Here is an 11899-nt window from a genome sequence, read left to right as displayed (position 1 = left end):
TTAAGGGGGGTAGACTTGTAACACCCCAAAATTCGAATTATTAAATTCGTTAGCATGTTGCCATGTTTAATAAAATGAGATACAACAACTAAGTTAATAAACCTAGTTAAATGCCTATTAGATAAGCTAAATGATGAAACTTGTGGCATATATGACAGTAAGTTAAAACTTGAGGGACTTAGAGTGCCAAACTTGGAAGTTAATTTATTAAAAACAAAAATCTAACACACACAAGGTGTGTGGGTGCGTGAGAATGATCAGGAGCAAGGGGAAACCCTTCTCCTTCAACTACTTACAAGAACTCAAGAATTGAACCTGATTTTGAGAAGAAATCGAATGCATGAGGCTAGATACAACATAATCTAAGTGTATTGATCATAAGGTAAGTTCCAATTTATGATTTGATCATCTTGTATGAAGTGGGTTATTGATTAATCCACGAATTGGTATGAAATTAAGGGTGATTATGTGTTAGAATCGTTATATGAAACATGTATTATGTATGATTCCAACTAATTTGATGATTTAAGAAGAAACCCACTTCTACCCATGTCCAATCCTTGTTTGACGTATTTGTTACTAGCTTGAAATGGGTTTTGTGATGTTAGTTTAGGGTGAATTGTATGAATGGAATGTGATTTTGAACACTCTCTTGGTGGTTGGAATTTAGAAGTTAATGACTATGCTTGAACTAGTTGTAAACTATGCATAGTAAGTTGTACGCACACCAAGTGTTTGATAAAATGACTAGGTGAAGCTAGAAAGTGAAATTGTATGAAAATTGTGAGTTTGCATGTATAGAAAGCGGTTGTGATAAAAGTAGTAGCTTACTAACTTGAAAAATGTGCTTTAGATGGTACTCGTATATGAATTCGGGTTGAAAGTATATGTTAGTCAAACTTATGCATTAGGAGCTTGTACATTGTGTTTGAACGGGTGAGGTTGCTATGCGGTCTACTAATCCCTTAATTACGGTTAAGAGTGAACATGCACTAAGTGAATATGGTGCACAACTTCACTAACAAAGGATGAAATTAGGATTTTTGCTAAGTTGATTCTTATAAGATATGGTTGTCGAATGTAGAGTTATGAAAGTATGAGTATGTGAGCATTGATTATGTGTTATGTGTGATAGTGAATTTGGATTTCGAAGATATTAGATATCGTGGTTGACAAATCATGTCTTATGCATGTTAGTAAAGGTCGATGTTGATAAGAATAGGTAAATGTGTGTTAATTTGAATGAGCATGAATACTAACATTATTATGGCATGACGACATGAAAGAATCGGACCCACACAAGCATGGACGTGGACTCAAGCACGAAAGACTAACGGGTCAAGATGAGGCAAGCAAGCGGGTATGAACACGGATGCACAAGGTAAGTGATTCCGTGATCACTTCTTAGTTGTTTATGTAATGTTATATGCATTTTAATTACATGTGATAATTGAGGTCAAATAGGAGTGAATTGTATGATGTCGATGAATGTATTAAACGGATCTTAGTTTTGATCCGAGCAAGGTAGGTGTGATTAAGAAATTGTAGCATGGTAGTGGAATTGGTTACTTATGTAAGAAATTCCTTTGTTATTAAGGATAGAGCATAGTTGACTAAAATGCCCTTGATAGGTATATCGGGCAAACGACCATAGAAGTCGTTTAGAAACGAGCTATTTCGATTAGAGTAATGTCTTGGACAAGTATGAAAGCGAAGTATAGGGTTTTGTATGTCATGGTTCATTTAATGTGCAAATACCCATAACGGGTCAACAATAAGCTTTTGAGCGAAAATGGGTTAAGAGGATGCAAGACGTCCGATAATTTAATCTTTTATGTTAGGTGCCAATGAAACTATTAAAGATCATATGAGATTGAGGTCAAATAAACAGATTATGATGTTAAATGCACGAACGGGTCAAATAGTTAGAAAATGGTAATATGTCAAATGCACGCAAGTTAAGAATTTCCTTAATCCGGAGGTAGGATTTTAAGTTAATATGATAGAATATGAATTTACAAGCATGTAGGAAGAAACGGTAGGTTAAACGGGTAAACGGTTCAAAAGTTATGCGCGTTTTAGTGCGTACGGACGACGAAACGGAACTGCAGAAAAACTGCAATTTCTAGAGGGCGTCGCCGACGGGTATGGGGGCGTCGCCGACGGGCTCCAGAAAGTGAAGTTTTGTGCTGACGGGTTAATTACCTACCTACGGGTTTTTGGGCTACGGGTGAATGCAAGGCCCGTCGCCGACGGCCCTAGGGGCGTCGGCGACGGCCTCCCCAAGTCTCAAAAGCTAAATTCTTGTTATTTAAGTTGATTTACGTGTCGTAGGCTTCGGTTTGTTATCCGTGGACTATGACGGACCTTCCAAACATGATTTTTACGGTTCCTTAGATGTTTATGGGCTTTAAACCTAAGTCTAAGACCCTTGTAAATATTGTATGTAAGGATGTAGGAAGATATGTACGTATGTAGATGTGTAGGTATGTATGTCTAAAGATATGTATGAGCGTATGCATGTATGTAAAGATGTAGGAAAGGTATGTACGTATGTGGTTGTGCATGTATGTATGTGTAAAGACATGTGTGAGTGTATGCACGTATGTAAGGTCGTAAGAAAGGTATGTGTGTATGTAGAGGAGTATGTATACATGTAAGATGGTACGTATGCATGATTTAAATACGTAGAGTTTTAACGTTACTAATTATGCGTTTGAGGTTGGTATGTAATGCAGGAACGAGAATATCGGATTCTTACGAAAAATTAAGCTCTACCTGAAATAAGAGGATGAGTAAGGATAGTTGGATGAACTAATGTTAAATTGTCGAATGCTATTCAATATTTAATTATATGGGATTAATGTTATATGATGTTGTCGTTGACTAATGACTAAGTTGTATGTTATGTCCACAGGTGCCACACGGACTTCTTCTGCTACTTAGAAAGTGAAGCGGAGGTAGATCGAGTCAAGAGCAAGGATTGCACGGATAGATCGGTCATATAATTGAAGTGTATAACGTCTAGTAATGTAAATTTTAGTATAAATGTTGTAAATTCTTTTATAGAACGTTTAACATTTTTAGCATTGGAACCTTCGCGAAAGTAATGTCGTTAATAAGGAAAGAAATTTTTAAAGCCCTTTTTCCGCTGCGTCATTTTTAAGGTAAAACGTGTTAGGGCGTAACAGAAAGATGTAAGATTTTTCCAACATTCAGTACTCCTCTTATGAATAAAAGAAACAATGCAACCGGATTAACCCGTGAAGAAGAAATAGGCTTGAATGAAAAGGAAGCAATAATCGAAAGAGAAACTGAACATGAGAACTTCAAATCCGATTACTTAAACAGTTATTTTGAAAGGTTAAACCTCACTTCCAATGAGCCTGATTGGAATGTGATGATTTTGCAATGTATGAAATTCAAAGAATTTCAAGATTGCAAAACACTGTTAGATATGCTGGATGATGGAGAGTATGTAATGAAGTACAAGTATGAAATAGAAAAGAAATTCGAAGAAATGATTATCTGGTTCTTACATGATAAGATGGGAATTCACTCAAGACCAGTTCCGGTCTACATGAGTAATAATGAAAGGGTAAATTTGTTAGAACTGTACATGATAGTCAAGAGAGAAGGTGGTCACAGAACGGTGACATCAAACAAACTGTGGGCAATGGTCTCAAAGGATATGGGGCATGATTATGAAGATGGAGAATATATGAGGATTGTTTAGGCAATGTACCTGGATGTTATCATTTATTACTACAAGTTCAAGTCGGTTCAAGATAATTTTAGAAACGAGCAAACTCAAGGAACAGCAAGGACTGAAGATGCAGCTGCAAATGGAGGAAGAAGAACCGCTGGTACCGGATGCATACCAGATGATGACCGAGAACATTACGCCTTGTTTGCAGGAAATGACTGGACGGGAATGAAGAAAACGCAGAAGAGACGAAGGTTTGATTTCCGGCAAGCTGAAAAGGCAATGAATGAAGCCAACCGAAGTGTATTATCGAACTCTCATGGATATAATCCAGTTTAAGGGGGAGTATTAGAAACAGTAAACTCGATTATATCTTAGTCTATTATTATGTTGTGTAACTGTAACATTATTACTATTATGTGTGTGTATTATGTAAATAAGCGAAGAGGCATGTGTCATATGTGACACCGGTTCGAATGGCAGTTATTGGCGCCAAATCTTAACTGCCAATAAACAACCGTCAACCGCCATCTTCATGTCTGTATATATACATTTACCGGCAGTTTTGTTCGGTACCAAGATATTATTACTTAATATCCTCTTTCAATTCTTACTAATTCTCATTCGAGTGTGTGTGTGTTCTTCGTGAATAATTTGATTCAACATGAAATCCAAATATGTTTGTGATTAATCAAGTTCCGTTCATGAAGATGATGTTCATGATAAACTTCCGCTGCCAACATAGAAGAGATAAATGAACCGTGGGTGTTTAGGGATCAAATTAAAGATAGGTTCCTACGAATAGTCGACTAGTTTTTACACTTCTATTTAAGAATCTCTAATAGATTGATCCCTTCACTGCATGAAAAGGGAAAGAAAAAATAGAATTATATGATCTTTATATAATTGTGAAGAAGGAAGGAGGACATAGGAGGGTATCACAATACAATTTATGGGTTGTAGTGGCAAAGAATCTTGGGTTAGATTATCAGAATGGGGATATGGTTAGATTGGTTGAATAGAATTACCGGATCATTGTTACTGCAAGAAACTCAGAAAGGAGGACATAGACTAGAGAAGAAGGTTGTAGTTCATCACAACAGCTAAAATGTGAACAAGAAACGACACAACTAGGACAGAAGAAAAGGAAGCAACAATACAAGACCGTGGCGAGGAAGATTTAATCGTTCACAAGGCAAAGGCCGTGGCGGATTAAGACAAGAAGGAAGAGAAGGAGATATGTCACACAATGACATCAGAAAGAATGATGATTATAATAAAGGGAAGAGAAATCCCAGAAATCAAAACAAATTCACAAAAGATTTAAGTGAAGTAAGGTGTTACAACTGTCAAACGTTTGGACACTATTCATCAGACTGTCCAGAACCAGGCCATAGAAAAGAATAATTGAATCTTATACAAGAGAATGAAGAGTGACACTCTTAATGGCGTTTACATAAAGGTCACAACGTTTCACATTAGGTTACATATATAGGGATATCACGATCAGATTTGTATCATAGCATAATATACGTTTATTTAGAATTATCAAGATCATATTTATGAGGTAATTGCTTTCATGTTGCCAATCTGCTTAATTGCTTACTAGTTACCACTAAATGTTAAAATGATTTGTGCATTTGAGAGACTTGAACCATGATTCCTTTATTTCTTGTGACTCTTCCTCTTTGACCTTTTGACCTCATGGCTGCCTTCACTTTGGTTGTCACTATCATTTGGTAACTCTATTTACATTATTTTAATCTTTGAATGAGTAATAATATTCACTTTGGTTGTCACTATCATTTAGTAACTCTATTACATTATTTTAATCTTTGAATGAGTAATAATAAACATAGAGAAACTAAAAGACATATACTTAAGTATCAAATAAAAAAGATGAATTCTATAACAAACGGAGAAGATTCAAATGTCGGTATATAAAGCTATATATACATGGCTTCTTGATGGCTAACATTACAACCAAAAATGTCACAATATTACTCAACTGATAAACACAAATCAGAAGGACTAGACACAGCTGTTTCCTCGTCTGTCGAAGAAGACATAGAGCTGAATGGATCCATCTTCTTGCTAACTAGATGCCACTCGTCGATATGTATCAGTTTCCCATGATCCGAATGTTGAGGTCTTTTCTTGTCAATAACTTCTAAAATCTTTTTGGTTTTCCCAAAAAGGAGAATCGCGCTCCGGATACTCTTCTCCCGCTCCTCAATCCTACTTTCATGACATTTTTTTGAAATAACATGCTGTAGGTTACTCAAAGCTGCTAATAATATGTCACAAATCATGTGAGATATCTTCTCAAATAGCCTCTCACTGGTTTCATTCTGGTTTCTTAACAACAGTGTTTCGCATATTCTGTACATAGAGTTTGCTGCCAATACCCACATGGGCCATCGCGATGGCGATTCCATTAAGCATTCGTTCAAATACGTATCCTCGTTCGCAAATTCCATGAACTTTTCCTTTGAGATTTCAGCAAGCAATTTGATGATTCCAGTTCCTGTCTTGTGTTTTTGATCATGTGCTAGCTTTGAAAGATCAACATCTAACCATTTGTTACAAAGTTCGACGCCTGACCAAACTACTTCCGCTGCTTTCATCACATGTTTTAATTCTTTCACTTTCTCCAAGTAGTTTTCTATCTCTTTTACATACTTGAGACCTTCGTCCACACTGCGTATCAGTTGCTCTTTTAACTGTTTGTCTATATTCGGAATTGCAACCGCTATGCTTGTTAACGTCACAATAGGCAGAGCCCAACAGTTTGGTGGTTCTCCAGAACATAAAGATGGTACTTTATCACTATCAAAATCATGTACTCCATTGAAGGAACTAAAACAATTCGACTGCTCTAAAAGATGTATCAGATTTCTCGGCTGCCGTTTCTCCCCAATTTTTATCCAGTGAGCTGTAGCATCACAATTGTTTTCCATCATTAAATCCACCAACACTTCTTCCCCCTCAAGATAAATCACATAACGGCTCAGATCCATATTCACGTCCCCATTCCTATTTGCTGCATCACTATCCACGCCATTATCGCCTATTAAAAACCTTCTCAACCTCAAGAACCCGCTCACAAACAAAATCGAAACATATCTGATCAACTTACAAGAAAATACTAATCCTTTTTGCATCCCAATCAACCAACTAAAAACACGAAACTTTGCACACTGAATTAATCTTCTCCCCCGCCGGTTAGAGATTCTTAAATATAAAGGCTGCACCTGCCAGAAACGCATCCGTTTGATCCAATGCCTTTCAACAGCAAACTCTCGCCCGCTGGCCCGCGAGGCCTTGGTTGGACACCTGAAATTTATAGTCATAAACCATCTAGAAGCCGGTGAAACCGTCCCCACCACCACTGCAGCCGTTTGGCACAAGAGAACCATAGTGGTTGACCATTTATAATCCGAATCACCTGAGCAAAACCTGAAAGACCAAGGCGTAACCCGGGTCCTGACTATAGATTCGGCCAAGATCAACAAGTTTACAAGACAAAAAGCCCCTGAAGCCGAACCGGGATCAGACCGCCCGATCACAAACTGCGGGCTCGACGTATACGCCATCATCCAATACTTCCCTAAATCCTGCTGTAACCTATCAGCAGCCGACACATTCCTTCTAGTAAAACACACTAAATTTGCTTTTCTCAACTTCTTCTCATATGTCATATCCAAAAAATACTTCTTGGTAGGAATAGCCAAAGACAAACAACACAAGATTCCCAACAAAACAACCATCAAAACCATAATCAAAACATGTTCAATCCAAAACTCAAAGATGACACCAGTACCCATCTGAATACAAATATTAACAATTGCAGTGACAACAAGAATACCCAAAGCAATAATATTCATCATAAGTTCAGTATCTTCCATTGTACCTAAAGAAGGCAACAAGTTCCCCATAACCATGCATATGAAGGCTGAGCTGCTGACTTTTGCCAGCTGGTCTTGGCGGCGGGGCATGGCGGCGTTCAGATCGACGGAAAACTTGATTGCAACTGCTATGACAGTTAGAGTTGTGGCATTGAGGCTGAAGAATTTGCAAGGGAACCAAAACTTTTTGTATCTGAAAGCATGGAGTGCATCTATGGTCATGGCTATGCCACAGATCAATGATGCTGCTGCTACATAGATGCCTATCCATGGCATAGGATCATTGAATTTTGAGTTGTTTAAGGAACCATCAGATGTGCAGCCACTGTGGAACATCATTAAAGAGGTTGTTGATTGCTTTGATAAGATCTGATTTTTTTCACAGTTTCTTGGATCATGGTGTTTTGGGGATGCTTTTAAAAGGGTAGTTTGTAAAGTTTTGTGTGAAAAGTACACCTCACTGTGCATGTGGATGGAGTTGTAGGAAAGTTCATCCGAATAATCATTTGACCACAAAAAATATATAAATATTTGAATTGGAAAAAAAAAACATATATTGTTTGATGAAAACAATAAAATCTATTTAAAAAAGGTGGTGTTAAACGTTACTCTCATCAAACATGATATGTTTTCCCTTTTCAAAATTTAATATCCTTCTCACTCACATGATGAGGGGTATACTATATTTAACGAGACTTAGGTGTTGCTAAACGTCCCTTTCTCACAAAAGATAATAGTGTGTTTAACCAGACTCTTCAGGTGTTACTAAACGTAACTCTCACACAAAAGATAGTGGTGTGTTTAACCAGACTCTTTGGGTGTTGTCAAACGTACCTCTCTTACGAAAGATAGTGTTGTGTTTAACCAGACTATTCACAAGTAACCCGGAAAACGGAATTATGTTTTTACTCTCCTAAGTTTTTTTTGCTTAAAATCATTTTTTTGGTTTTTTTACAAAACCTCACTGTAAGAGATTGAAAAGAGTGATTTTTATTTTGATGTTCTTAATCTTTTAGATATCTGTGTGAAATTTACTTTTTTTTTTAATAGCTAAACTTGCATGTCATGGGGATTGATCCCATGACCTCCACCTATTCTACACCTTATCTAACTCACCAATACCATTGGGCTATTCCCAATGTGAAATTTACTTAATTTGATTAAAAGGCTTCATGGTTTTTCTTCTTTTTCTTTAATTTCGGTTAAATATTTAAAGAACATTCAAGAGTCTTGATTTTAACTTTGACTATAGAAGTTTAAATGGTCACGTTTATGGTTCTCTTGGTCCCGCTAACGCGTTGTTTTCTTACTTCCATGGAAATTATTTGATTTGTAGTATTTTCTGGACTGTCAGATTCCTCTATTTTATTTAATTGATTTGAAATATAAAAATTGATTTTTTAAAGTATTTAAATTAGGAAGAGAAGGGTAATATGCTTTCTTTTCCCTCACAACTTGAGAATATGCATGAATTTAAAACCGTAAGCATTTGTTTTGCAAGTCAAAACTTAACCGAGACCTGGACGAGTATGATGCAAGTGCGGTTCCAAAGTGGGTTTCGATCCGAGTATCACTAACTGCTTCAAAGGAAAAGATCTAAAAAACAGAAAACGTTGCAAGTCTCATCACAGGAAGGGTTTTCTCCCTATGACCACCCTCTGGCGCGAAGATAGTATGTTGTTCACCGAAAATCACAAGATGAGAATAAGTGAAAATGGTGAGTACCAAACTACCAGTGTACCACTTACCTTTCATGTGTGACCTCACTCCTATTTATACTAGGAATGGCTACGTGTCGCTTTTGCCCCATAAGACCGTCCGTAATGGGCGTTCTTTTTCAAAAAAAAAAAAAAAAACCAATAACGCTGTTAAACGCCGAACAGCCACCCCCCCATGGCGTGTTTGATCGATTTTTTGGTTTTGGCGTGTTTTAAATCACGCTATTGGGGCATGTTATTGGCCAATCAGATAAGACCATGTGGGTTTAAAGAGATAGAGATGGAATTTTTGGGTTTGGGTTTGCTGGAATTTTTGGGTTTGGGTTTAGTGGTTAGCCGAAGTTTTTGCAGGTCAAACGAAGAAGAAGAAGGGATGGACGCGGGTTGTTTGATTTAAAAGTTTGCTCAGTTTTCACATTAGGCCCCTATGGTTTTAAACTTCAATATCTTTAATATTTCAAGTTTCAAAAATGCTATATTAGTCCCTAAAGTTTTGTTTATTAAATGTCTCATTTGGATCTTTTATAAAACCTAAAATTTTGCAATGTAATTTTTTAGTATTGTAATTTTTGTTTTATTTAATGAAGTATTATTAGTTTTTAATTTAAAAAATTAATAATTGTGTAATGATTGGTTAGAGCATTATTGGGCATTATTTCACTACGCCCCTTTTGTAAAAACGCCTAATAATGCACTTTTGCTGACTGGACTGCTACATGGCGGAAAACGCCTAAGGGTGGGAGCATTATTCACTAGACCACTACACATGGGCTAAGTATGGTCCCCTTTAGGGCATAACCATTTAATGGTGACTTCTCGTTTTCTATTGGTGGACACTCTATCATGCCTTTCGATGCGTCTTCTATTGGTGGACATGCCATCGTGCCACTCGCCTTTGAGGGCTGAGCGTTGCAGTCCTTTATCGGTGACGTCAACATTGTAGTCATATCCCTTTCTTGTGACATGGCTTCATAGGTCGTTTTACCCCCGATGGGGGCCCAACAAGATGGATCTGGGCTCATATCTTATCATATAGTTTTACAAGACACAAGTTAATATCTTTCCCATTGGAGCTCGTGAAACACCCTCTAAATTCATGCTCGAAAAATTACAACATGACACATAACTTAATCGCCAAAATTTAAAATTTGGACATGACTCGTTCGTATTTTGAATAATTTCTCTGTTTACGATTTATCAAAATACTCAAATAACGACACTTTCCGTAAAACATAAGAAAGACCATAACATTTCAAACTACCGTTCAAAACATCAAGTTTAAGGTACTTAAAATATTTACAAGCATCTAGTTAAAGTTTTAAAACTTCAAACACAACTAACTTTAACAAAAGCTTTTAACTATTAAAGATTCTACAAAAGTTGCGGAAGCGCATCAAGGGTGATCAAGGTGTGTTCGTATCCGAGCGAGGCATGAGATTTATGCTTGAGTTTTACCTACAATCATTCAACAAAATATATTAGTGTAGTATACATGACATTTTCATTCTATCACAATCCGTTTCCACGGGTCTACAAGATAACATACCAATCATTCTTATTTCAACTTTCTAATTCATTCTAGTCGAATAGACAAAACTATTTCTCATTTACTTCTATTAACCCGTTTAGTTCGGATTATGGAGAAAACTTCCACTAATTTCATTCTCATTCGAACCCGAACCGACCCATTCACTATGGACCGATACGGATTCCTACTTTCGCATTCTTGATTGATACAATGACTTTAATCGAGTAAAAATTATAGAAGGAAACAACCACTATACTCACAACTAAACATGTAAGTAACGAACTTACCTCGATCTTGAGCCTTTGCTTGTGAACCGGAACTAGCTCCTTCTTCTTTCAATCCTACACGTAATCATTCTTATTTAGATCATAGTCCTTACATCCAAAACAATACTTTCAAGTATCAATGCTAACCCATATAACAATTGACAATACATAAATTTCATCATTCACAACCACTCATTCATAATTTATTCAAGGCTACTTAGATTTTCATTGAGGCATTTCATCAAACACATAGCATACGTACAACTTATCAAGCCTTATGTACATGTATCCTATGCATAAATCCACTAGGATGTAACATAATTCACATAATCAACCATTCTTGCTCAAATATTCATCCTACACAATACAATCTATCAATATTCTATCAATCATACAATTATACCTAAAAATTTACTCAATTATTCAAATACATACTCATTATCTTACTAGAACAAGTGGGTTTTTCTTCAAGTCTTTAATAAGTCAAATTCAAGCACAATACATCTTCTACATAATGATTCTAACTCACATGCAACTCAATTTCATACTGATTCACGGATTGGTATAAACCCTAATTCATCAACATGCATCAAAATATGAGATTCTATCTTACCTTATGTTCAAAACACTTGGATTAGGGAGTAATTAAGCACAAGCATTCGATTTAGGACAAGAACCCTCCATAATCTTGCTGAATTTCTATGTTAATTGATGAAGTTAGGGTTTCTCCCTGTTCTTGCCTTCTGGTCGCGACACTCATACCCCAGAAGTAC

At 36.5% G+C, this 11899-nt stretch overlaps 1 protein-coding gene and 1 long non-coding RNA gene across 3 annotated transcripts; one reads left to right on the top strand and one right to left on the bottom strand.

Moving 5' to 3' along the window:
* The first annotated feature begins 251 nt into the window (after positions 1 to 251).
* LOC110902731 lies at positions 252 to 3146 on the top strand. 2 transcript variants are annotated; one of them, XR_002571368.1, is made up of 4 exons: positions 252 to 382; positions 1287 to 1381; positions 2739 to 2795; positions 2918 to 3146. It is a non-coding gene; the product is annotated as an uncharacterized LOC110902731 (long non-coding RNA). The 2 variants fall into 2 exon arrangements; XR_002571369.1 differs by lacking the exon at positions 2739 to 2795.
* Positions 3147 to 5632: 2486 nt separating this feature from the next.
* LOC110897996 lies at positions 5633 to 7973 on the bottom strand. The gene has a single exon (XM_022144734.2). The coding sequence runs from the start codon at positions 7951 to 7953 to the stop codon at positions 5707 to 5709; it is 2247 nt and encodes a 748-aa protein (XP_022000426.1). The 5' UTR covers positions 7954 to 7973; the 3' UTR covers positions 5633 to 5706.
* Positions 7974 to 11899: the final 3926 nt, after the last annotated feature.

Source organism: Helianthus annuus, chromosome 13 (genome assembly GCF_002127325.2).
Source record: "Helianthus annuus cultivar XRQ/B chromosome 13, HanXRQr2.0-SUNRISE, whole genome shotgun sequence".
In the NCBI taxonomy this organism is placed as follows: Eukaryota; Viridiplantae; Streptophyta; class Magnoliopsida; order Asterales; family Asteraceae; genus Helianthus; species Helianthus annuus.
This window is presented reverse-complemented; position numbering and strand designations above follow the sequence as displayed.

Excerpts from the sequence above, each read along its gene's own strand:
- LOC110897996 (XM_022144734.2), bottom strand. The coding sequence starts at position 7,953 with ATGATGTTCCACAGTGGCTGCACATCTGATGGTTCCTTAAACAACTCA.